The 26,867-nt window shown below is 46.7% G+C and overlaps 1 protein-coding gene across 1 annotated transcript in view; it reads left to right on the top strand.

Moving 5' to 3' along the window:
* The window catches only part of lamc1 (laminin, gamma 1), a 41,736-nt gene that overhangs the window by 7,636 nt on the left and 7,233 nt on the right, over positions 1 to 26,867 (top strand). Inside the window, exons 2-18 of the mRNA XM_068341694.1 lie at positions 12,020 to 12,324; positions 18,134 to 18,264; positions 19,599 to 19,765; positions 21,022 to 21,210; positions 21,607 to 21,724; positions 22,243 to 22,341; positions 22,415 to 22,551; positions 22,631 to 22,753; positions 22,840 to 23,029; positions 23,196 to 23,308; positions 24,000 to 24,221; positions 24,309 to 24,497; positions 24,580 to 24,825; positions 25,964 to 26,117; positions 26,193 to 26,335; positions 26,425 to 26,603; positions 26,683 to 26,839. Coding sequence (XP_068197795.1) covers positions 12,020 to 12,324; positions 18,134 to 18,264; positions 19,599 to 19,765; positions 21,022 to 21,210; positions 21,607 to 21,724; positions 22,243 to 22,341; positions 22,415 to 22,551; positions 22,631 to 22,753; positions 22,840 to 23,029; positions 23,196 to 23,308; positions 24,000 to 24,221; positions 24,309 to 24,497; positions 24,580 to 24,825; positions 25,964 to 26,117; positions 26,193 to 26,335; positions 26,425 to 26,603; positions 26,683 to 26,839 — 2,862 coding nt within the window. The remainder of the gene's footprint in view (positions 1 to 12,019; positions 12,325 to 18,133; positions 18,265 to 19,598; positions 19,766 to 21,021; positions 21,211 to 21,606; positions 21,725 to 22,242; positions 22,342 to 22,414; positions 22,552 to 22,630; positions 22,754 to 22,839; positions 23,030 to 23,195; positions 23,309 to 23,999; positions 24,222 to 24,308; positions 24,498 to 24,579; positions 24,826 to 25,963; positions 26,118 to 26,192; positions 26,336 to 26,424; positions 26,604 to 26,682; positions 26,840 to 26,867) is intronic.

Here is a 26,867-nt window from a genome sequence, read left to right as displayed (position 1 = left end):
CGAGACAGCGGCGCGGCGTCCCCGACTCGACGGATCGTCGTGTCGGAGCTCGTCTCATAGTTTCCATCCGGCGTGTCGAACGTCAGGTGGTTATTAAACTTTATTCCTACTGACATCTGGATCAACGCTCGCTGTTGCCACGACGATGATGATGATGAAGTCGCAGGAGGCTGGGGTGTGTAATTACACCTGTGCCTCACACACCCGTAGTTTCCCGGCGGATGCGCGCTGATGAGGGTTTATTGGACCTGCTGGTTTTTTATCCTGGCTGGAGGCAGTGAAAGCATCAGCGGCGTTTTATTGTGGCGGGCCCCCCGAACGTGAATCGGCTCTTGTCATTGCCATGGTGATGAATATCCAAACAGGTGACCAAACGATGCTAACGGACGTAGCTCCAGAAGTCAGAACGACAGGAAGTCGTGGGTCGAGGCACTGGAGGACTAGCGGCGGCGTTCTTTACCCCCCAACCCTGACACTAACCCCCCCCCCCCCAAGACGATCAGTGGAGTCACATCGGCTCAGACTAAACAGGTTGATAGCATCTGCGTCTCCATGGCAACATGGAGGCGTCTTATCAGCATCAAATGGGAGGAGCCAAAGACACGTTACCCCCCCTCAGTCAATGAGTCACTCCAATCGCCATGACGAGGCTGCCTAAAAGCTGACTCGGCGCTTTCCCAGTCAGTCATAACTTCATGCCTGACCTCTGACCTCTGACCCCACTGTAAACCCACAGAACCCAGCACTTCCTGTCCTGTGGGAAGAAAAAGCGTGAGTGTGGGAACGCGGCTGGACGGACGGCGACCTCAGAGGTGTGTGTGTGTGTGGGGGGGCATAGGAGGGGCGGGGCGCCCAGGAAGTGACGGGGGGGGTGTTTTCTATTATTATAGCATGTGAACGAGCAGAGATGCATTATAGGGACAAGCAGATGCATGCAGGGTAATTTTAGCCCTTCTCCTGGGGGGGCGTGGGGGTGGGGGGTGGAAGCAGAGCAGGGGTAAACAGATAATTACGAGTGCCGCCGACTCGAGGACTGATTTACGACCTGGCCTGGAACCAGATCCACGGATCCGAGGTGGCCACGCCCACCCCCCCTTCCCAAATCTGTCCACGTGACATCACAGGTGGGCGTGGCCAATCAGTGTTTATTGTGAAACAGAAGAAATGAAGATGCCATCTTTGATCAGCTAGCAGCTCATCTTGCGTTTCAAAGCGTCTCTTCCTGGGGGGGGCGAGATGACGGCTGCTGATGGTTGCTAGGCGACTGCCGGCGCTCATTGTTCCGCGTGTTTACGTCTCGGGCGTCTGCAGACGCTCTGATGTGGGCTCTTCTGACCACAGCTGGATTCCACCTGTTCTGTTTTGTTTTTTTAACACACCTGGACTCACCTGGATGTGGGAGGGACCTGTTGCATTGTGGGAAATGTAGGATTGTGTAAATTTACCCTTTCAATTGAAAAATCCCGCCTCCTGCGAGCGCAGATGGAGAATCTTTGATGGCGGTGCGTTCGAGTGCTCACGGCGGTTGTGTCTTCACGCTCTTGTGGGGTCTTTATGGGGGGGGGGGGCGTGGACGCCGTCCTCCTGGGGCTCTTTGTCTCCTCTGGGATAATGTTTGTTTGTTCCTGACGTCCCGGTGTGGTGACACCTCGGGGCGGGGTGGGGGCTTCTTTGGTGGTCCCTACTGTTAAAAAGGGGGTTTGTTTTTTGGGGGGGGGGGTTGCTCCGTTCCAGAAACAAATAAATAGTTCTATAAATCGCAAACAATTCTGTTCAGAACAAACAAATCTGTAAATAAATAAGACGGGTTTAATTCATGGATGAATAATAACGACTCATCACTTCTTTTTCACTTCCTGTCTGCTCTGCCACCGCTTTTAGTAATTGGAATTCCCCCACCACACACACACACACACACACACACACACACACACACACACACACACACACACACACACACACACACACACACACACACACACACACACAGCTTGCTCATCCAGTTTATCATTAACACAATTCTTACCGGGAATAAAAGCTTTTTTTTAAATTCATATTAACTTAATTATCTTGTTGTTGGTTGTCATGGAAACTGCAACAAATCAATCACCAGATAGATAATTATGAACTATCGATCAAACATTCTACAAGATCTGAGTGCCTTCAAATTAAAAGCGCCGCATGAGCCGCTAACCTTTTGTTAGCTCAGAGGGCTTTGATGACATCACTGCAGCTCATTTACATGTTGTGATTGGTTAGCAGCTCTTATCTGGTTAAACCTGGAGCCGGCGCTCCAGAACCTCGCCCCGGGGCTTGCCCCTTTAATCTCCTCTCGTCCAATCAGAGCGCAGCATCGGCGTCGGCTGCTGTGTTTATCAAACAGGAGATTAAAGGTGATATCGGCGGCATCCAGCAGACGCTCGACTGAGCGCGCTCAGTGCGGGCGGGTGGGCTTCATTCAGGTGTGATACCCGTCTCGACTGGAACCCGGAGGCCCGTCCGTGTGGAGAAACCAAACAGCCTTCCAGGCTGCAGACATTCCTCAGTAAAGGAGCAGATTAGACATTAACCGAGGCGTTAATGTGTAACCGCCATCCCTCGCCGGCGTGACCCGGTTTACTCGTGATGCACAGAAACCGTCGTTCACATCAGTCGAATTAAAATTCCTCTGAGGGTTAGAAAGCGAGCTCGTAATCAGACGCAGAAACAAACGCGCCCCGGGTTAGTTACGACCTGCAGGGTGTGGTCGGGTACGACCTCGCTAACAGCTCATAAAATGTGGCTAACCGACCGCTAACAGAGCTAATCGTGCCAAAACACGCCATAAACTTTGAATAATTACATCCCCGTTAAATGTTGGCTAACGTTGTGCTGAACGTGGGCTAATAGCCACATTTTAACAGGCGTACCTCACATGGTAGCGTGCTGGGATGCTAGCTTCTTCTCTAATTGGCGATGTTAGCTGAAACGTATGCATTTGACAAAATGTGGACACAACCTGTTGTATTTTTACAATTACACAAAGCTAATGGCATTGATAAGCTAACCAGTCACCAAGCTATAGAGGCTGCTTAATATAGTAATGTTAGCATCCTTAGCTAATTAGCGACATAAGATCGTTTTATGACAGTCGAGTTACAAGTCCAGAGCTGAATATTGAACTTTAGTCATATTTTAATTAGCTTATAGCCTATATTAGCTACTAAGCTACTGTAATTCACACAACGGATAAACATCGGCTAACCTCGTTTCGAGTCGTTTCCAGTTGCGTCGTTCTCGATTTTACGTCAATTTTCCCAAAAAAATTTAGACAAAGTAAAAATCAAGTTTACGTCATATTACTCCACAAATACTGGAATCCTAAAATCACTAGTCAACCGTTAAAAACACATGTCATGTTACTGTACAATAAATCAGAATAAAACATATAATATCATATTATTAGCCCGTAGCAACCCCCGTGACCCACAATGAAGAAAAAGCAGCTGAAAACGAGACGGAAACGTTTTTCCTGTGCTATATTAAAAAATAAAATTTCCTTATTTGTCAGCTTAAAATAGATTCATATTAACCAAATATCATTAAAATAAATTTATTAATAAAGTTCAGTACAGAAATGGAAATGGTTACCTACAGTTTAGTCTGGAAACGAGGTCATTCTAGTTTAAACTTGTATTAAATATTACGAATGTTAGCCTATAAAAAGTAGCCCGAGCTAACTATCATATGAGTCGCTAGCTCAGTTAGCAACTCCACCGTCAAGCTCAGGCTATAAATTCTAAATGTTAGCTTTAAAAACCAACATCCCAGCTAGCATGTTAACAGCATAACAGCGGTTATTCTACTGTATGTTTCACTTAGTCTCGAGCTACGAGGGGTTTTAAAGCGGCTCCCAGTGTTCCCATAAAAACCACTTCCTGTGTATATTTACTGAAACCCAAACCTGACCCGGTTCCCCTTCGCGCTCCTCAGTTAGCCTGAAACCGGAGACGGCGGTTATGAGTCGGAGCCGGACCACCGGCACTTTAGGGGTTAAATCATGTTTCCGTCGTTTCTCCCAGTGATGGATGGATGGATGGATGGATGGAGGTCTAACTCACTGCTTTTGGTTACTTCCACCCGGGTGACGAGTCACATGACCTTTGCGGACGTATTGATTGATCAATTGATTGATTGAACCAACGGATCCGCGATCAACGTGTTAAACTCTCCCTCGTTCTTCGCATTCCTTCTCGATCCGTTCAGCGTTTTTATCTCGCGGTGGTTTGACCTCTGACCCTGGCGGCACCTGCAGACAGGAGGGCGGGGTCTGACGGAGCCGCTCCATCTGTGCTGGGCGTTACCACGGTTACGGCGCTCCTGTGTGTTTTCACACGGAATAAAACCTGAAAAGTGTGAAACACTTAAATGTTTCTGGTGCATTCAGGCAGTCGTGTCGGGGTCAAAGGTCGCAGGTGCTGTGTAAGCGTGGAACACTGAACCCTCCGTTTTTGTCTTCAGGCTGAGCTCTGGATTATTTTATCGTTTTAAAACTTTGTCGTCACTGGGTGTAAACAGACGTGACTTTGGCGGCACGTCAGCTGACCGTCAGAGAGGGGCGGAGCCTCCGGCGGCGAGCCGACGGACGGCCCGACGCGCCGACGAGGCTCGCTCCGGCCCACGCGTCCAAAAGTCAAAGCGGCCATTGTTCGCTCCTCCGGAGAAGAATGCGATGAGGTCATGGGAGGAAATTTAATTGGGCTGTGAGCTTCTCCTCCCCCCTCCACAACAACTGTAACCCCCCCACCTCATCCTCCTCCTCCCAACCCTCAGGCCGACCCCGAGGATCCACAGGAGCGCACTGTAAAAAAAAAAACATATCAATTTAAGTCCGCTTAACAATTCACTTAAAATTTAAACGTCGATTTCTCGAAGTTTAGTTTTCCGAGGATCTCAGTTCTTTTTCCATTGGATTCAAGAACCGGCAGTACGGTATCACATGACTACCTACTAAGAATCCATGATGTAGTGAAGCCGTGCATCTTGAAGCATGAATAAGCGAGGGATTACCATATTTAAGCTTTTCACGTAATATAGCAGTATCATCTGCATATCGGATGTTTTACTCGGTATATAAGACGAGGATTCTGGTCCGTTTATGGTTTCACCTGTTGGTTAATTGGTCATTTTAGATAACTTAAAAAGTTAAATCCAATTTTTTTTAAAATTAGTGAAAATAAAAATTCAGATCAAAAAATTGTTATTGAAATTTGCGAGATTTGTTGACTTTTTTTCTTTTTCTAATTGATCTACAATTATTGAAACAAATTTTTCAAAAAATGGAAACAAGATCGATGAACTTGGTGACATTGGAAATGTTTTTTGCCAAATTCCCAAACACACCAAAAAACAAAACGTGATCCGAGTTTATTCCGTCCCATCATCAGTTTGTTACCCTGAGCAGGAGGACGAAACAATGAACCATCCGCTTTAATTTCCTTCTTGGTACGAGACGCCGGGAAACGCTGCTGTGAAAAACATGGTTGGGATTGTTCAGGTGGACGAGAAGCCTGACGCAGGAAGCGGTTCTCTTCCTGCAGAGCGTTTGAACCCGTTGCCGGTTGGTCGGAGTCACGACAGTCAAAATGAATCCAAACAGGCCCAGAAATGTCCGGTATCTCCGCTCAAATCCCCCGGATCCTCCAGCCGTGCAGCTGCACGGGAGCAGCGGCTCATAAAGTCCACACCGCTTCCATCGCTGACGTCTTTTTATGTCGACTTTCCACAAAAATGTCATCAGATATGAAAGTCATCGGAATCTGCTGAAGCTCTGCTTGAATTTTAAGCCCGTTTTGATTGATTTCTTCTTCTTTTCATTCTTCTTGATGTCGTCTCCAACCTTTTTTCCCCCTCCGGTTTAACGTCAGACGATATCTTCACGAACCGTCCCTCTAAGGTGTGTTGGATAAATCCAACAAAATAAAATACGACCAGCAGAAAAACGTTTATTCTAACTAGAATAATAAAGATGAATCCAGTTTGTATCAACTTTATTAGCAGCGTCTTCGTGACGTCACACCAACGTTTGTTTCTTGTTGGTTCTGCTAGCTTGGGAGTTTCAGTTTAGCGCTAATGTGTTCTGTGTTAGCGGCCGGAGCGACCCCTTTTAAGAAGGTAGTCATGTGACCGAGGCAAGCATCTCCACAAGCGTCACGAGTGACCCCGTACCGACTGACCCACGGACTGATACCGAACCATGACCCGGGGGGTTGGGGACCACTGAACTAAACCGTCGGTCGCATCATTCTGATTCAGGGTCAGTTCGCCGTCTTGTCGAGACTCCGCCCTCCTGCGCTCTAGATGGAAGGTTTTATTGGCTCGTCTCCTAAAAAGGAGGTGAAATCTGTGAGCTCATTACCTCCTTCATCCCGTTAAGGGTCCTCCTGTGTCCTGCCCAAGGTCTTCATCCTCATTAAAACCTCTGAAGACAAACATCTGCATCTCTGACCTCTTGCCAGGACATCAGAACAAACATCCCTGCAGTGGTTCTGCCCCGCGGGCAAAACCTGAAGACGAGTCCTGGTGTCTGACTCCTGGTGTCTGACTCCTGGTGTCTGACTCCTGGTGTCTGTGACTCCTGGTGTCTGTGACTCCTCAGGGCCGCTCCGCCGTCCCATTGGCGTCCCACCAATCAGATGAATATCGGACCAGACGGATGGGAAACCGGAGCGAGGACGAGACAAGACGACCCGATTCTAAAAATAAAAACTGACCTTTTAAATTTCTGCAAAGATTAAAAAAAAAATGTTAATGACGGAAGCTAAAAGAGGACATTATCGCAAAAAAAAATTGATTATCGTATGATTGGGAATCTGAGTATATTTCACTAAAAGTTTCACAATCAAACTTGTTTTCAAAAACTTCTGATTTGTGATACAAATTTGCTTTAATTTTTCTTGAATAACTTTCTTTTTGTAAAAAAAAAAAAGTTCTAATTTTTTTTTAGCCGTTTTTAGACAAAGATTGAAGAAGAATTTAAAGACTGTTAATTTCTTATTCTAACGTAATAAAACACGTAAAACTAAGCATTGAAATTTTAAAATAAAATTTTTTTTAAACCCTTTTTAAATAATTTTCTTGTTTAACTCATCTCATCGAAGCTCTCGTTGGTCAGTAACCTCGTGTTGACGGTTCCGGCCTATGAGGAGCGAGTCGTGTCTGATGTCAGAGGTCAGAGGTCGTCTTCAGCAGAGTTTGAACCTCTGAAAGAAAATCCCCTTGTTAGCAGCCGCCGCTGATCGCCGACTCGTCTTCCATATCTGGGCAGGAAAAAAACTCCCCTCGCCCCCCCACCACCACACCGACCCCCCCATCTCTCTCTCTCTCTGACATGAACAGCCTGTGCTGCTCGCTCGCCCCTCTCTCTCCTCCACTGTGGATTCTTTCTTTCCCGGCGGAAACACATTCCAGCCGGTTCATTCCTGCCGTCACCCGGACCCCCCCACCCACCCACCCCCCCACAGCGCCGTCTTGGAAAGAAAAGCTCCTTCCTTCTTAACCACTGTAGGCTCTTTTCATGTCGGGACCTGACTGAGGGCCCCCCCAGGGGGGGTGGGGAGGGTCTCCAGGGGTCACCGCCCCACAATAGACGGGTTAGCTCCGCTTAAAGCAAAACCAGCTAATTGACGACGTGGGGCATTTGTTTCTCGGTGGTGGGGGTCTGAACGGCCCCCGGCTTAAAGCTGCTCTCAGGTTCTTAAAGGTCGGGTTCAGTTTGTCTAAACCTGGGCTTTGTTCGCCACCACTTCCTGTTTGTCAGCAGGAACTATCAACAACCCAACGGAACGCTACGTTTTTAGCGATCGGAACCGCACACGATCCAGATCTTCACATGATCATCAGGAGTGTGAATCTGAAAAGGGCTTTCTGTTCCCTCTGTACTCGCCTGAAGGAACGTCGTCATGGCAGTGAGAACACACCGTCGGCTGTGTTCTTACCTCATGAGGAACCATTGTAGTCACGAGAACTCAGTTCGGTCATCGGTTCAAGAACCTGACATCTGTTTTCATTTCAATCGATCGATTGATCAGCTGTCATTTTGGGTGTTTTTGCCCTGAGTTTTGAGTCTCAGGCTCCTGCAGATGCTGATATATCTATAGATCCTTTTATCTCACAGACATTCATCAATTTTAAGTGGGAAATTTCATGGATAAACAGTTAAAAAATGTTATTTTTAACTGAAAACATATTAAAAGATAACAATGTTAATGTTAAAAAAATACATACAATGAACGTAAAGGGATAAATAGTTGAAATAAAATACAATTTTAAAATAAAGTTGTAATTATGGAGTGGAAAACATTACTCAAAACTGGTCTGAAAACCTGGTTAAGTCTATCAAACCTATAAGACGGGACTTCTCCTCAATTATTGAAAAAAAGGTCAGGAAAATTTGACCTAGGTGTTGTTGAGATTCTTTGGGTTTTTAAATTTTTTTTTTTACATATTTCTTTTTTTCTTTATATCTGTTCTTATATATATGAGATATATATATATATATATATATATATATATATATATATATAATAAAATACACACACACATACATACGTATATACATATACACGTATATATATACACACACCTGTGTGTGTGTGTGTGTGTGTGTGTATATATATATATATATAGACACATATATACACATATATATACACAGTATATAGCGGCTTCCTAAGTTGTTTTTTTGTAAATAACACTAATACACACATAAAGCGTTAAAAAACTTAAAAGAGCAACACAAAAACAATCAGGAAACCTGCGATTATTTTTATGATAATGTCATTATATATATTAAAGATGTGACTGAGGCTGAAAGTAACAGAATATGACATTAAAAAAAAAAGAAAAAGAAAACCTGGTTAAGATATAAAAGCTTTTATTTTGGCGAGGCAGTCTGATTCTTCCTGTCCTGTCAGCATTGTCTTTCTTGAAGTCGGTTTCACGCTGGGGGGTAAAAAAAGCACCCTCTCTCGGACTCGAGCAGTGGGTGGGGCCTGTCCTTATATGGAGGGGGAGAACACAAACAGCGCCGTCTTTGTTTGAGCTTTAACTGTAAAGTTCTTCTCGTCAATAAGACGATTGTCCTGGAAGAACGGACAGAGTTCACGCCGCCAGACGGTTCAGTGTCCCGCTCAAGCGATGATGTCATCGTCATGCGATGATGTCATCTTCACCTGTACCAGGCAGCAATTTGAGGCCTCTGCTCTGATTGGACATCACAGAAGCTTTCGCTATCGATTAACGTGTTGGTTATTGGTTCTTGTGATTGGTAGCGAGGGATGATGGCGGCCATCGCCTTCCATCATTAGAAGACACGGATTTCTCGTCCAATCAGAGCGTCCCGGCCCCCACCCAGGTGGGTTCCGTCCGGTTTGATGGGGTTGCGGAGGAGTTTTTATTTAAAGACGGGTCTGTTCCTGCCGGCTGGAGTCCGTCCGGCTGAGAGTTCCTCTCCTCCTGTGATCTGAGGCCAGGAAGAGGCTCAGGATCGCAGATGTTCTCCGTCACGGACCAATCGGAGTTCACCTCTGAAGCTCCTCCGAAAGGTTTCGAAAAATGATGAAAAATCATTACCAGAGACGTTCTGACGCCAGAATGACGTCCGACCTGACTGCCGGTCCAGCTGGACTTTGATTAGAAGCAGAAACTGTGTTTTAAAAACCCAGTGGCGGATCCTCGTGTGAAGGGGCGGAGCCAGAGACTCAGATTGTGAAGGGGTGGACTGAGGAGTCCTCTCCGGTTTGGTCTTCTGTTACAGTTTCACCCGTTGGTCAGCTGGTCATTTCAGATTATTTGAAAATAAAATAAAAATCATTCATTAATTTTCTAGAGCCTGTTCCAGCAGATACGTTGCCGGGGCATCGCTGAACCACACGAAAGACAAACAACAGCTTTATTATTTTAACTAAGATCAAGATTTGAATACAAGAAATGTTCTCGAAACTTGAGTGATTTGTTGACTTTTCTTTTCCTCATTGCTCTAAAATTATTGAAACAAATTCCACCTGCCATGTTCTACTTAGTTTTTTTGCGTATTAGAGCAGTGTCGTCTGCATATCGGACGATTAATCGATATATAAAAGACAAGGATTCAGGGTCCGCTTTGGTCTTGCCTTACGATTCTACCTGTTGTTCAGTTGTTTTTAGTTATTTCAAATTACTTTAAAAGTTAAAACCAATTTTGTTAAATTATTTTAATGAACATAAAGATTCGAATCCAAGAAATGTTCTTGAAATTTGCAGGATTTAGTGACTTTTTTTCTTTTTTCTAATTGATCTAATATTATTGAAACAAATTCCACTAAACCCGTAGATTAAATTAAATAATTACCTGGATACCGATAGAGGGGCGGAGCCAACAGCCCTACACAGATCCTACCTGTGTAGGGCTGTAGCTTTTCTTACTGTTGAAATTTAGCTAATTATCAGTTCACGTTAGAGGTGTTCCAGATGTTCGAACACTAAATCTACGTTTTTCCGACTTTCAACGGAATGTTCTGCTTAGGTTTTGCATACTGGACCATTATCTTATCGATATTGGGTGTTTGATCAGTATCACAGACTAAAATGATTGATTGATTATCAGTTACTGATTTTCTTTGGCTTGAACGTTTCTTGGTTTTCTGGTCATCTCGACCTTATCGCTAAAAGTCTCATACCGGGCATAGTTTATATCAGCCTGCTTCAAAAGCTTTTTGCTAACCTTGACCTCCACGCACACACACACACACACACACACACACACACACACACACACACACACACACACACACACACACACACACACACACACACACACACACACACACACAGGGGGAGGAGGAGAAGCTGGAGGAAGTTGTTTGTTTGCCGTCGCTTCATCGTTTCCTGTAATAAACTGCAGCCTTTTGTCAGGACCCCTTCAGCTGCTTCACCTTTATTTGCTGTGGTCACAGAGGGGCCCTCGGGGGCCGGGGGCCCCTGTCAGCAGCTCACTGTTTACAGAACAGATTCTTTGGCAGAACAAACAGCCTTACCCCCCGCCGCCCAGCTCCAACATGGCGGCGACTGCGACGCTCCTCCTCCACACGCTGACGGACGGCTCCAGGAGTCGGCGGCGAGTCGGGACTCGTCAAAATATGCGAAGTTTAAGGACGATGATTTCACCGCGCGTTCCTGCTCGGATAATACCAGCGCTTCCTGGAGAGAGGTCATTTCCTGGAAAATACTTGAAGTCAAGGCTGATTGTTTGAAATATTGAAAAATTGTCATTTTAAAACTTTATTTTCCCAGTTTGAATGCTGGAAACTTTTTTTCCCCAAAGATGTTCCAATAAACGGTATAATTTATACGGAAATAAAGCGGCAATATTTAAAGAACGGTAACATGAAAACCAATGATTAAAGGGAAGGAAATTTGTGTGAAATCAGAAAATGAAATGAATTTGGCTTTAATCTGTCCCATAAACATATTTTATAATCTAGTGACGCACATGTGTGAAACTCAAGGCCCAAGGGCCAAATGTGGCCCTCCACATTATATTATGTGGCCCGCAAGAGTATGAAAGGTCAGTGTCTAAAAATGAGTAGATCAAAAGTGTGCTGTAAGCAAAACATTTCCCACAATGCAATAATTCAACCCATTTTAACACTGACAAAAACATTTTGAACTAAGTGTAACTGTATTGTATGCAACTTGAATAAGTAGTAAATGTAGTTATTCAATGTTAAGGAGTAGTTATATTTATTTTACATTTGCTTAGATTTTTAAGTTACAAACTTATTTTTTCTATGTAACTGTAATGTTTGTAACTTGAATAAGGAATAAATTCAGAGTTATTTAACATTAAGTAGTTACATTTATGTTACATTACATTGAGTTACATTTAGTTACATGTATTAGTTACATCTGGCCCTTTGAGGACCGCCGTGATGCTGATGTGGCCCTCAGTGAAATGAGTTTGACCCCCCTGTAATGACATCTTCTTGTCCTCCGTCCTCAGGTAAGTCCTTCGACATCACCTACGTGCGCCTCAAGTTCCACACCAGCCGCCCTGAGAGCTTCGCCATCTACAAGCGCACCAGGGAGGGGGGCCCCTGGGTGCCCTACCAGTACTACAGCGGCTCCTGCGAGAAGACCTACCAGAAGGCCAACCGCGGGTTCATCCGCACCGGCGAGGACGAGCAGCAGGCGCTCTGCACCGACGACTTCAGCGACATCTCGCCGCTCACCGGCGGCAACGTGGCCTTCTCCACGCTGGAGGGCCGGCCCAGTGCCTACAACTTCGACAACAGCCCCGTCCTGCAGGTGAGAGCCGCGCGCGCAAACAGGAAGTGTGTGATAGTCTCCAGATGCATTCTGGGAATGGAATCTGACAAGTAGTCATAGATTTGCTGCTTCCTGTTAAACGCAACGATTATTGACTTCGCTTGAAGGTGAATCTGTACATTTGAAAATTTCGATGTGACGCTGATTGTCGCCAGTTGTTGCCATAGCGACGCCCCCGGTTTTCCCACTGCAGCTCGGTTTGGCTTCAGAGACCTGCAGCTGCTGGACTTCTGTCCCCCCCCCTCACTCTGTGCTTCATCCCTCCTCCTCCTCCTCCTCTTCGGCGTGTTTGTGTTTCCATGTTTCATCACCCTCTGGTTCAGGTTGTTGCTCAATAACTGGAAGCCATGTTTTCATTCTTCTCTCCTTCGGTTTCGAAATGTGTGTTTTTGTTTCATGGTCCAAATGAAATGGAAGGAAACCAGGAAAACGGCTCCAACAGTCGTCCCTCAGTCGCTTCAGTCAACATAGACCCCCCCAGCGTGTCGCTGCAAACAGGAAGAGATTGAATTTAACTTGAAATTCAAATGTAGTTTACATCAAAACTGGCTTCGATGTTAAAATAACAGCCCCCGAAGAGCCAGAACTGGAATCAAACCAAGACTACAACCAGACTTGTTCGTTGTTTCAACGGGCTAGCATGTTATTTATTATTTCAACATTCAAACATGTTAATATTATTTATTTCAGTATACAAACAAGCTAACATGTTAATATTACAGTATTTTCTGCACTATAAGGTGCAAATAAAGGCCTTTAATTTCCTCAAAATAGGCAGTGCACCTTATAATCCAGCACTCCTTATACAAGCAAACCTCGGTTCTCGACCATAATTAGTTCCTGAAGGCTGTTCGAATAGCGATTTGTTCAAATTCCAAATACGTTTCCGTTCCAAGACGCTAGAAAACTACCTTTTTTCAACATATGTTATTTAATAATGTCATTTATATATCAAATTGTATAGTAATGAAACATATCAAAGTAATGTAAAAGAAAGAAGCAAACACGAGAAACAAAGGGAAAAAAACATGGTCGTAATCAGGTTAGCCTAAGGTACGAGTTACCGTCATCTTTTGGACAGAAGTTTACGGTACCGTAACTCGCACCATAGGCAATGGAACGTAAATTCCGTGAAAAATTATTGAATACAGTAAACTAAAATAAAAAGCACATTACTGTCACGTTTTCTCTTGACTTTTCTTGCCATTTCTCGTGCATGGCGGCGAGAAAAAGCCGTTTGTTTCACATTTGACTTCGAAATTTTGTTCGGCTTCTCAGACAAAAAAATTCAGAATTTTTTGATTGAATTCCGATTTGTTCGATGGCTAAAGCGTTCGAAAACCAAGGGTTGCTTTTATATGAAAAAAGTTTTAGAACAGGTCATTCATTGAAGGTGCGCCTTATAGTCCAGTGTGCCTTATAGTGTGGAAAATACTGTGGTTGTTTTAAAAAGTTAGCATGTTAATACAGTATTATCTATTGTATTTCAGCAGGTTAACATGTTAGAATTTGTTGTTTCAACATGCTAACATGCTAATAATAGCTGTTTCAACATGTTAATATTAGTTGTTTTCAAAAGGTCAGCATCCAAGCAGGGGTATTGTATTTTCTATAGGCTAGTTTGTTAGCATCAGTTTGCTAATGGCTCAGCAGTGTTTTGACTTCCAGTTTCAGAAATATCTCCACCCAGATAGCGACGGTGTTACTTTAGCAGGAATAGTGGCGGTGCTTCAGTGTCTCAGAATATCTCCTGGTATCCATGTGACCCTGAGGAGTCTCATAAGAGTCTTCTTGTATCTGTTGGACCTTCACGTTAGAAACGGTGTAGACTTCTAGACGATGTTCTCCACACCTGAGGTCAAGGGTGTTCCGATAGATGACTGATTCCAGCCTCATTTTTACGTATAAATGTCACGTTTCGGAGATTAAACTGGTCCTTTTTTCCGATGCCGGTGATGTCTGCTTTATTTTCAGGAGGTACAAACAAAAAGTTTGGGGGTGCGGCTCAAGAATAAACGTGAGTGATAGCTGGAGCGACTCAGCTGCAGGTTATTTCCTACCCAGCGATGACAGACGGCAGGAATGTCAGAGAGCAGCGACAAACAGCCGTCTGACGCCTCTAAACACAGCTTCAGTATAAATAGCTTCATGCCGACAGGTCAAATAAGGAAGTTTAGACCTGAGCTGGGGGGCTAAATTTGTTCATTTGCATAGAGAAGAGGTATTGGTGTCAGAGAGGTAGAGCTGAGACTCTTCATCAGTGTCATTGTAGTTGTGTTTGTACAGTAGAAGGACAAGACAACCATCCTCAGCCGACGCTCGTGTTTCTCTTCATAAAAAGCCTAGAACAGTTTTCAGGATGGATTTTAGTCCAAATGGAGAACTTGTGGTGAAATGTAAACCTCCACACCCAATTTGGCACAATTAAAAAAACGGTATCAAATAACGGCACTATCTTCTTACCCACTCTGACCGTTTTCGTCGAGGGTCTCCAAACTTTTTCCTGTAAGGGCCACATAAAGTCATGAAATAAATAACACTAATAATGAAATAAATAACACTATTTATGAAATAGATAACAACCGGGGTGTTTTTCTGGGACTGTGCTGAGTGTGGAAGCGGGCCGCATTCGGGCCGCGGTTTGGCGACTGCTGGCTTTCATCATCGGTTGAGATCGCCTGGAGACGTGAATTACACCAAATTGGCATTGTTGTTTTTTGGAACCAGTTGTTGGAGAAAGTTGCACACTAAAAAAAACCTTCACCTCATGTTCCATTGGTGTGAGGATGAGGAGAACCCGATTGGGTAAACTTTTCCTTGAAGACTTGGTCTTAAATTTGTGACCGTGGTTGGATCGGTTGTTCAAACATCTCTCGAATCGTAATGAAGTCAAAGTGAAAGCTCTACGACTGGCTGTTTTTAGTTTCTTTCTGACTGAATTGCTAGTTTCTTTGTGACTGGCTAGCCACATTAGCCAGGTAGTTACCCTATACACTCTAGTTCTGGACTTGGGCGTCTCCATCCTTCCGAGGCTACAGCTTGGGATCCGCGGAGGAGTTTCCAGCAGCATTCTTCTCTCCAGAAAACCTCGGCCGAGGCTTACACACTGGCACAGAGCTGCAGATGATTGATGGCAAACAAATGTTCTCCACCGTTTGCGCGGTGTTGACTCAGCTGAGAAACCTACACGAGCTTCCTGGACGTTCTGGAGAGCTGCAGCTGCTGGATGAACCACACCAATGGGTTTATCCTCCGTGATTCACAACTGGAGAGAGAAAGCAGAGATCTGGAGATGAGCGACCGACCGCAGCTGCAGGGACGCCTTCAACAATGGTCGTCTTCATCGCGACCGCAGACGTCTGCCAAACGCTGAGCCTCCATCACAGTTTGGCAGCAGGCAAACATCAGACAACAAACTGTCAGGACTGAGAGGAGCTCACAGTTGGCAGCAGATTCCGTCTTCCTGCGAGGGTCCACCGGACCCAGTCGTTCAGGGTGTGGCCGAACAAGTCATCAGAATATTGTCAGGATACAGGAGAACCTGGAGATACGAGTTTAATACGTGACTGCGCTCAGAAGTCAAACATTTAAAATGACTTGAATCGTTTTAATCTATTCCAGCCTTGTAAAATAGCCCCAAAACCCCTAAATTATAAAAAAAAAAACTTTTGTCAACCAATAGACATGCAGACTTTACCTGTGTATAATTAAGTATACTTAAAAAATGATAGAGAATGAAAAGAAACGCAAAAGTCACAAGAAAACACAAGCTACGTCTTTACTCCACCAACGAGAACGAGATCCGGTCTCACTGATGTCGTATCCATCCACCAACTAGTGGTAAAGAACGAGTTCCGGTCTCACTGATGTTGCATTTACCCGCCAACACGTGGTAAAGAACGAGATCCGGTCTCACTGATGTATCCATCCACCAACATGTGGTAAAGAACGAGATCCGGTCTCACTGATGTCGTATCCATCCACCAACACGTGGTAAAGAACGAGATCCGGTCTCACTGATGTTGTATCCATCCATCAACATCACCTAAATGTCAAACAAAGCGGATAAAGCCAGTGACGTAGAAGACACAGGTTTGATAGAACCTGTAGATTGACCCAATCAGAGAACATTTGCTCTTACAGGTGACGACTGACTCAGCTGGTGTTCTGATCGGCGCTAGGTTAGACTCTAGTTGAGTCACTGACTCCTTTGGATGTTGGCCATTTGTTGAGGACACTCTTGGGATGCTTCAGGAGGCTTCAGCCAATCTGGGTGGAGACCCGGGACTGGAGCCAGAACACATTACAGGGATTATACATCTGGCCCTGGGAACACCAGCTGGGAGACGTGAAGAAGCTCTGCCTTCACGCCGGATGGATGGAGTTACTTGAGGTCCCAGAAGTCTTTGAAGTTCTTCCAAATTTCACGTTTATTGGTGTGACGTTCTAGTTCTTACAAAATTCTGAAGTTGAAAATGTTAAAGGAATATTTCAATAAAGTCGTAAACATAATTTATAATCTGGATTATGAGTAGAAGTGATAGCACTCAAGAGCCATCTGAGGTCAACATCTGGTTGGAGTGCCTCCCTTTTGGAGGTTTTCTGGTCAACTGGGAGGCGACCCAGAATGCACCGGAGGTCTGACATAGCTCATCTACACTGGGAATAACTTGGGATCCGACTGCAGGAACTGGGGAGGAACGTCTGGAATAAGTAATTAGTCTACTGCCACCATGACCCGACCCTGGATAAGGGTTGGGGTCGAGTTCCTTTGCCATCTCTGATATCCCATGAACGTCCCCCGAGAGTCTCTCAGTGTCAGCAGACAAGTTGGAGCCAATGGTTCCATCTCCTTCCACCTCCCAACCTCCGTTGCACTTTCAAAACATTGGGTCCGGGTCATTTTTGCGGTGGGAAAATACACCTACTTGTTTTTCTCAGTATCTTTGGCGAACGTGGTGAAGCAGCTGGTGGGTGAATCAGAAACGCGTTCCAGGATTTAACGCCGGCGTGTTAAGTCCCAGGAAGAGTCCGGCGTTTATGAGTAGGTGTATGAAAGAACAGTCGACCTGAACGCCGGAGCCAAACCCTCAGCTCTGGTTTCATCTGACGCCTCAAGACTATCTCATCCACAGGCCCGTCGGCCATGTTCCCTTGCGGCAGCCGTGATGTTAACATTTCTACCCCAGGCTGATGGTTTTCGTTCAGATATGTCAGCTCTGGGCTGTTTGTCCTCAGGCAGCTGCTCCGAGTTTACCCTCCGCTCAATGAAAACCCTGATAAGCTTCTTGCTGATACTGAACAAAGCTATCGCTGGCCTTCACTCAATTTCCCATGAGCCTTTCACACAGGAGGGGACGTTGGGTAACTCTTTCTCCTCCGCGATGAGACGAGCCGAGCAGGTGTCCTTCGGTAATTCCCTCCATCTGTGTTTCATGTCATTACGCCAAGAAAATAAAGAGCGTTTTCACGCGACCGTGTCGGCCTGGACCGCCTGGTTGTGGAGTTGCGTCACCGTGTTTCCCACAGAACCGCAAGAATTTTGCAGATTGACAGTCTGACAAATGTTTGACCCAACATCTGTTGCTTAATGGCGCGGCTCTCGGGATCGCCGCCGCTTTCCTCAAACCGAAATATCTCAACGATAGGAAGGGTGATGATGAAATCTGCTTCGGGTTTTAATGCATCCCAAACTTTCGTGGAAATCGATGTTTGATATTTCCGTTCTTCTGTTATTTTCCCCCCTGGTGCTATCGCTAATGCTGCTTCCTTGTTGTGTCTCTCGCAGGACTGGGTGACGGCGACCGACATCAGAGTGACTCTGAACAGACTCAACACGTTCGGAGATGAGGTTTTCAACGATCCCAAGGTCCTCAAGTCCTACTACTACGCCATCTCTGACTTTGCTGTCGGAGGAAGGTAAAGATTTTTGATAACCAGGCAGATCAGGGTCAGTTTGGGTGACTTTTGGCGCTCAGACGTGTCCGTTAAATGCTTGAAACCTACTTGGATTGCAGTGTGGTCAGGTGGTATTCTGGGTCCTGGCCTCTGTGTTTTCTCTGTGTGGTCTAAATCCACATAAGAACTTCTTTTCCTGCATGTCTTGGGGGGAAAAAAAAAGGTTTGGACAGGCGTTACACGAGTGTTTAACACACTGTCGCTGCACAACCTCCTGTGCCATAATCTGTTTGAAATGTGGAGCAGATTTCCATTACACAGCCAGCATTCCTGGCATTCCTGACCGGCAGAGCTGGATTACAGGGAACCTGGGACAGGGGTAGACCGTCCGCCATGATGGGCGGAAGAAAAGGGAAGAGTCGTGAGTCTTAGCACCTGTCAGAGCTGCTAGAGTTCAGCCTGTATTTATCCAAGGAGGGATTTCTGAGGAGTCTTTTCCTCTGGTTGGCTCCACCTTGTTTCATCTGAACTTGTTCACCTGAGCGAATTCATCTGGCTCTGATCCAGATGCCCGTTTCAAAAATTTTGACACATTTTCCAACTTTGACGGTTCAAAACATTCTTGAAATAGAAGAGAACATTTGATCTGAATTCCTCTTTGTCTTACTTTGAGATTACGAAAGCCAAACATCAGTCTGGCTTCTAACCTGAAGCCAAAGCTAACATTGGATGACTTGGGTCAAAGCTAAGAGGCTAGTTGCTACATGTAGCTCATTTCGAGCTAACAGTCCTCGCAGGAACGTTAATCTTTTGCTTGGTTTCCATTGTTGGTGGCTTGATTTGTAAATGAATAATGAATAAGTAAGAACAAGACCAGCTGAACTTCCACTCATATTTCTGCAGGCAGATACTTGTTATGGAGTCCCATCCATCAACATAACAATGATTAAATTCCTGAAATGTTGCCGGTGAAATATACGCCTGCGTTGATTAATTCTTAGAAGCCTCCCGTAAGTTTCTACATTGTAGATTAAAAGTAGTTTTATCCTCCCTGAAACCAGTTTTCGTTGATAACAGCGGCGAGGTTTCTTCCTTCCTGCCATCAGTTTTTCCACATCTCTCTGCCAAGATACACCTGAGACCATCACTGGAGGAGGTGTCTGATAGGCAAGTCCCATCCTGTTGTCAGGGGCGCCCTCCCCCAGGAAGTTTAGGAAAGTTTCCCTCCGAGCCGCTGGGTAAAAAGAAAAAAAATGGTCCTGACGTCATGCCAGTGTTTGAAAGCAAACTGGATGATTCTGCCACCATCATTTGGGTTGTGGAGGTGTAACCGTGTGTTCCTGTGGTTCCGTCAGGTGTAAATGTAACGGCCACGCCAGCGAATGCACCAAGAACAGCCGAGGGCGAATGGTGTGTAACTGCAAACACAACACCGACGGGGACGACTGCAACGTCTGCAAACCCTTCTTCAACAACCGGCCGTGGAGGCGAGCGACCGCTGAGAACCCCAACGAGTGTCTGCGTAAGTCTGCAGCCGCCAGACGGCAGGACGGTGCTGTGCTACTGCTACAGCTAGCCTACCACTGATACGACCGTTCTATTGAAGTTATGGCTGTCCTACCAACGATACGACTGTTGTACTACAGCTTTGATTGTTCTACTGCAGCTATGACTGTTTTCTACAGCTACGACTGTTCTACAGCTACGAATGTTCTACCACAGCTAGGACTGTTCTACCGCTGACACAACTGTTCTACTGCAGCTACGACTGTTCTACCACAGCTACGACTGTTTTACTACAGCTACAACTGTTTTATCGAAGTTACGATTGTTCTACTACAGCTACGACTGTTCTACCACAGTTACGACTGTTGTACTGTAGCTATGACTGTTCTACTACAGCTACAACATTTTTATCGAAGTTGCGACTGTTCTACCACAGTTGCGACTGTTCTACCACAGTTGCGACTGTTCTACTGTAGCTACGACTGTTTTATCGAAGTCACGACTGTTCTACTACAGCTACGACTGTTTTATCAAAGTTATGACTGTTCTACTACAGCTACGACTGTTTTATCAAAGTTACGACTGTCCTACTGCAGTTACGACTGTTGTACTGTAGGTATGACTGTTTTCTCGAAGTTACGACTGTTCTATCTATCTACTACAGCTGCGACTGTTTTATCGAAGTTACGACTGTTCTACTACAGCTAAGAGTTTTATCGAAGTTATGACTGCTCTACTACAGCTACGACTGTTCTACCACACTATGACTGGCCGGTTTTAAGTAAAAGTACCGCAGGTGCTGCTAATAATAGCCAACAAATGAAATTAGCAGCATGAAGGAAGTAAAACTGCTAAACTAAAAGCCAGACGGTTTAATTTATTGGACAGAACAGATTCAATAACAGGCTCCAGTTTGCTGCTGTTGGTCCCGGCCCAGCGAGAGAGGAAATCTTAGCGTTAGTCATGGCCGTCTCTGGGGCATTGTGGGAGCTGTAGTTCCTCCATCACGGTGCAGATGCATGACTAACAGGGAATATTAGTGTTGTTCTTCTCCCACAGTGGAGCTAATCCGTCCTGCAGCGTTCGCATCAGCACAGGAAACCGGAGCAACCCGATAGCACGGAAACAAAAACCTGCTGTTGACATTTCAGACGTCCAGCTGAGACGTCACCTCCTGATTCAGCCCTGTTTAGTTTAGCTTTATTTAGCTGGTTTAACACACACCAACACGTCCCCTTGAAATAAAACCCATCTCCATCCCGTCTCCCTCAGCCTGCGACTGTAACGGGAAGAGTTCTGAGTGTTTCTTCGACGCCGAGTTGTACCGCGCCACGGGCCAGGGGGGCCACTGCAAGAACTGTGCCGACAACACCGACGGCCCCAACTGCGAGCGCTGCCTGGACTACTACTACCGGGACCAGAGCGGCAGCCGCTGCCTGCCCTGTGGCTGCAACAGCGTCGGTGAGTTCAGGGACATCTGGAAATCACACGCACGGCACATCAAGGCCGTCTATAAAGTATTTAAAACCTAATGGCCGTCAGGTTTCAAGGTCACATGACCAAAGTTCCACTTTTAGGTGCCATTATTACTACCGGATGTCTCATTTATTGGATTAGCTTAGAATAAACTGTTAGGTTACCTTAGCATAATCTTTTTATGTATTAAATACAGATTTTTTTCAGCAAATTAAAATAGGAAACCTTTCACACATCTAATGCTGTCATTATGAATCCACTCAGCAGTGCTCACATGAACTGAGCTGTCCTTGAAACACACACCACCTGTGGAGGGAAGCTGGTGTTAATGGACGCTGATTGTTTGCACGTGGTTGAAGGTTAACACGCTGATGCTTTCAGGCTCGGAGTCTCCTCAGTGTGACAACAGAGGAGTGTGTGCGTGCAAACCAGGAGTGACCGGAGAGAAGTGCGACCGCTGCCAGCCGGGATACCACAGTCTGACGGAGGCCGGCTGCAGGTACCTGAACACACCGCCAAACTGACCTCCAGCTGCTCCCAGAGCAGTTTAACCTAGCCTATGTTAGCTCTGTTAGCACAAACTCTGGAACCTGGCCTTCAAAAACCTTTTAAACAGTCCTAATATTTTAGGCTAGTTTTACATCTAACATGAAAATATGAAACATTGTGGTTTTATTTCAGTGTTCAAACATTTTCTGTATTATTGTAGTCAAACACTGACTGGTTTTCTCCAGTTATTGAACTGTGAGCGCCCCCTGCTGGCCACATTTTTTCACAATAATAATAATAATAATAATAATCATAATAAAAAATGACTGTTGACTGGGTTTCCGTACTTCCTGCTACATTAAAATAACAAAGAATATTTCTATGCTACAAAACCTCATATCAAAGTTTTTAAAATTCTTATTATGATTTTTTAAAATCTATTTATTATTAATTATTAATAATAATTTATTAATAATTACTAATAACTATTAATGAACACAGTATAATAAGCATGTCTCTCTCTCTCAGGCCGTGCTCTTGCTCGCCCTCTGGCAGCACTCAGGAGTGTGACGTCAACTCAGGACAATGTCGCTGCAAAGACAACGTGGAGGGCTTCAACTGCGACAGGTAACACACACACACACACGCCTTGAATCAACACGGGAAGGTGTTTCTTCATCCTCGTCTTGGTGTCCGTCAGGTGCAAACTGGGCTACTTCAACATGGACGCCAACAACCCTCAGGGCTGCACGCCCTGCTTCTGCTTCCAGCACTCGTCCGTGTGCGACAGCGCCGAAGGCTTCAGCGTCCACACCGTCAGCTCCGCCTTCTACAGGGGTGAGGGCGCCTTCAGGCGGGACGCAGGGGGCAAAAACACACAGAGAAGACGTGTAACCCGTGTGTGTGTGTGTGTTAGATGACGAGAAGTGGACCGGGCAGCAGCGAGACGGCTCCAGCGTCTCCGTCCAGTGGTCGCCCAGTGGGCAGGAAATCTCCCTCATTTCAGACGACTACTTCCCCATGTACTTTGTAGCTCCAGGTACACACGCACGCACACACACACACACACACACACACACACACACACACGAGCACAGACCCACTAAGGTGTGTTTCCTGTCACAGAGAAGTTCCTGGGGAACCAGATGTTGAGCTACGGACAGAACCTGAGCCTGAGCTTCCGGGTGGACCGGCGGGACACCCGTCTCTCTGCGGAGGACCTGGTCCTGGAGGGGGCGGGGCTACGGGTGGCCGTCCCTCTCATCGCCCAGGGCAACGCCTACCCCAACGAGAACATGCAGACATACGTGTTCAGGTGAGACTCCGGGTCGTGAGCCAAAACACGAGAGTCGTCATCAGAGATGTTTAGATTAATTCATCTGGATTAACTCGTTAATCTAGTTTGTTCAATATTCATTTAGCCTGACCTCAGACTCAGATTATAATCCAGATTACGGTGTGTCTGTTGATGTGTGTCTCAGGCTCCACGACAGCACCGACTACCCCTGGAGGCCGACCATCAGCCACTCCGACTTCCAGAAGCTCCTCCACAACCTGACGGCCGTCAAGATCCGAGGAACCTACAGCGAGAGGAGTGAGAGCCCCAGTTACTGACTGCTTGCTGACTGCTTACTGACCGGTTACTGACTGCTTACTGACTGCTTACTGACCGGTTACTGACTGCTTACTGACTGCTTACTGACCGCTTACTGACTGCTTGCTGACTGCTTACTGACCGGTTACTGGCTGCTTGCTGACTGGTTACTGACCAGTAACTAGTGACTGACTGCTTACTGACTGCTTACAGACCAGTAACTAACTAGTGACAAACTGGTTACTGCCTGGTGACTGACTAGTTACTGAATGGTTACTAGCTGGTGACTGACTGGTGAGTATCTGGATAGTGACTGGTGACTGACTGGTTGCTTACTGGTTGCCTGCTGGTTACTGACCAGTAAATAACTGGTTACTGACTGCTTACAGACCAGTAACTGACCAGTAACTAACTGGTTACAGACCAGCTGCTGCCAGGTGAATGACTGGTTAAAAACTAGTAACTGGTTACTGACTGGTAACTACCTGGTTACTGATTTTTTGCTTCCAGGTTACTGGCCAGTTGCTAACTAGTTAATGGCCGGTTACTGGTTGGTTACTGACCGGTTACTAACTGGTTGCCCACTGGTTACAGGCTGGTTACTGACTGGTTCCTGGCTGGTGACAGACTGGTGATTGACTGCTTACTGTAACGCTCTGCCCTCAGGCCCCTAACGCCTGTGTCTCCGTAGGTGCCGGTTACCTCGACGACGTCTCCATGGTGACAGCCCGACGTGGCCCGGGCGTCCCGGCCCGTTGGGTGGAGCAATGCACGTGTCCTCAGGGTTACCAGGGGCAACACTGTGAGCAGTGCACTCTGGGATACCGCCGCGCCCGGCAGGAGCTGGGGGCCTTCAGCCCCTGTGAGCCCTGCAACTGTCACGGCCACAGCGACGCCTGCGACCCGGGCTCAGGTAGGACGGGGGTAGGGGACCCCAACCACTGGGACTGGTTACCGGCTGGTTACTGACTGGTTACCGACTGCTGATGTCCGTCTTCAGGAGCGTGCGACTGTCAGGACAACACCGCCGGTCTGAGTTGTGAGCGTTGTAAGGACGGTTTCTACGGCGACGCCACCAAGGGAACGTCGAGCGACTGCGAGCCCTGCCCGTGTCCCGCTGGCGCCACCTGCGCCGTCGTGCTGAAAACCCGGGAGGTGGTCTGCACCAACTGCCCCACCGGAACCACGGGTACGCACCAGTCGCCGTCGCTCGTAGATCCTTCGGTCCGCCGGTTCTCGCTGACGCCGACTCGTTCTCCTTCCTCCTGCAGGTAAACGCTGCGAGCTCTGCGACGACGGCTTCTTTGGTGACCCCCTGGGGCGGAACGGCCCCGTCCGGGCGTGCCGCGCCTGCAAGTGCAGCGACAACATCGACCCCAACGCCGTGGGCAACTGCAACCGCGAGACGGGGGAGTGCCTCAAGTGCATCTACAACACCGACGGCTTCTTCTGCGACCGCTGCAAGGAAGGTTTCTACGGCAACGCCCTCAACGCCAACGCCGCCGACAAGTGCAAACGTAAGCAAGTGACGCGTCAGTGTTAACTCTTTAGCTGCCAGATATCAAAGCTCTCCAGAACGCCACCATTTGGGAGCGTTTTTGAGCGTTTGAGAGCGTTTTAGGAGCGTTTGAGAGCGTTTTAGGAGCGTTTGAGAGCATTGTAGGAGCATCTGAGAGCGTTGTAGGAGCGTCTGAGAGCGTTGTAGGAGCGTCTGAGAGCATTGTAGGAGCATCTGAGAGCGTTGTAGGAGCGTCTGAGAGCGTTGTAGGAGCGTCTGAGAGCGTTGTAGGAGCGTCTGAGAGCTTTGTAGGACCCGTCTGAGAGCGTTTTAGGAGCGTCTGGGAGCGTCTGAGAGCGTTTGGGAGCATTTTAGGAGTGTTTCAGAGCGTTTGGGAGCGTTTTGGAGCATTTTAGGAGCGTTTCGGAGCATTTTGACTGATTTTTGAAGGCCCACAGAATGTCAAGTTTTACGACTATAAACGTAGAAAAAGCATCAGACAAGGGTTCAGACTCGTCTTCCATCAGGAAAAAAAGTTTGTTTCTAGCCTTTTGGGTTTTTTAGTAGAATATTTTGACTTCAACACGTTTTTGAGCAAAAAACTGAGAACTAGCTTTCTTTTGGAAAATTCAAAGACTTTGACAAGAATATTTTTAGCTTTAGTGACACCTCAAACATCTATACAGTGGTGTCCTTCCAAAAAACAACGAAAAACAACAGAGAGAAAAGGCTTCTGATGGTAAAGTAATTCATTTATGAATCAATCAAACTTTATTTATAAACTCTTTTCATACAAAGAGAATAGCCCAAAGTTCTTGACATATTAATAATACAAAAACAGTTTACACGAGAAATACCCCCCCTCTTACCCAATATACACACACACACACTGCCGGACTAAAGAGGTAAAAATAATCAAATAAATAAAATTACATTGAAAAACAGTCGAAGAAAATGAAATAAATAAATTTGTGATTAATAAAATAAATAATTAAGAGCCAGGCTAAAAGGTTAAAAGTAATAATATTAAAAAGTTAAATAAATACATTTTTAGTTAAAAGCCTGTCTAACTGTGATGTGATCGACGCCGATAGCGTCTCCAGACGCCGTTGGCGGTTTTGAACTGACGTCTTTTCCCCCATCTCTCCCCCCGTCAGCCTGCTCCTGCTCCCCCTTCGGGACGGTGGGCCGACAGACCAGCTGCTCCCAGGTCACGGGTCAGTGCCAGTGCCTCCCCAACGTGGCCGAGCGCGACTGCGGCGCCTGCGAGCCCGGCTTCTTCAACCTGCAGAGCGGCAACGGCTGCGAACGGTCAGCCTCCCCTCCGTCCCAATTGGACGATCCGTCTCTGTGTCGTCTCTAAACCCCGCCTCCTCCTCCTTGCAGGTGTAACTGTAACGCGATCGGCTCCACCAGCGGCCAGTGCGACATCGCCTCGGGGCAGTGCGAGTGTCAGCCGGGCGTCACCGGCCTGCAGTGCCAACGCTGCGAGATCAACTTCTTCGGCTTCGGCTCGTCGGGATGCAAACGTGAGTGAGACGACTCAACGGCGGGGGCGGGTAGAAATCCTGGGTTGTTTCTGAGTCTGTCCTTCTGGCTCCGCCCCCGTGACCTCCAGCATGCGACTGCGACCCCGAGGGCTCCCAGTCGGGTCAGTGCAAAGAGGACGGCCGCTGCGAGTGTCGGCCCGGCTTCGTGGGGGCTCGCTGCGACATGTGTGAGGAGAACTACTTCTACAACCGCTCCACGCCCGGCTGCCAGCAGTGTCCCTCCTGCTACAGCCTGGTCCGGGACAAGGTGAGGGGGGGGGGCCTCACCTCTGACTCCAATCCGTCCATCACGGCTCACGTTTCTATCCGAACGCGTCTCTGTGCAGGTGAACCAGCAGCGGCAGAAACTCCACGACCTCCAGACGCTGATCGATAACCTGGGCTCGGGTCAGGACGCCGTCAGCGACAAGGCCTTCGAGGACCGGCTGAAGGAGGCGGAGCGAGCCATCATGGAGCTGCTGGAGGAGGCCCAGACCAGTAAAGGTAACGGGGCCACCAGACCAGTAAAGGT

The sequence above is a fragment of the Antennarius striatus genome, chromosome 18, assembly GCF_040054535.1.
Source record: "Antennarius striatus isolate MH-2024 chromosome 18, ASM4005453v1, whole genome shotgun sequence".
NCBI lineage: Eukaryota > Metazoa > Chordata > Actinopteri > Lophiiformes > Antennariidae > Antennarius > Antennarius striatus.
Note: the sequence above shows the minus strand (reverse complement) of the source record. Positions and strands in the feature narration are given on the sequence as shown.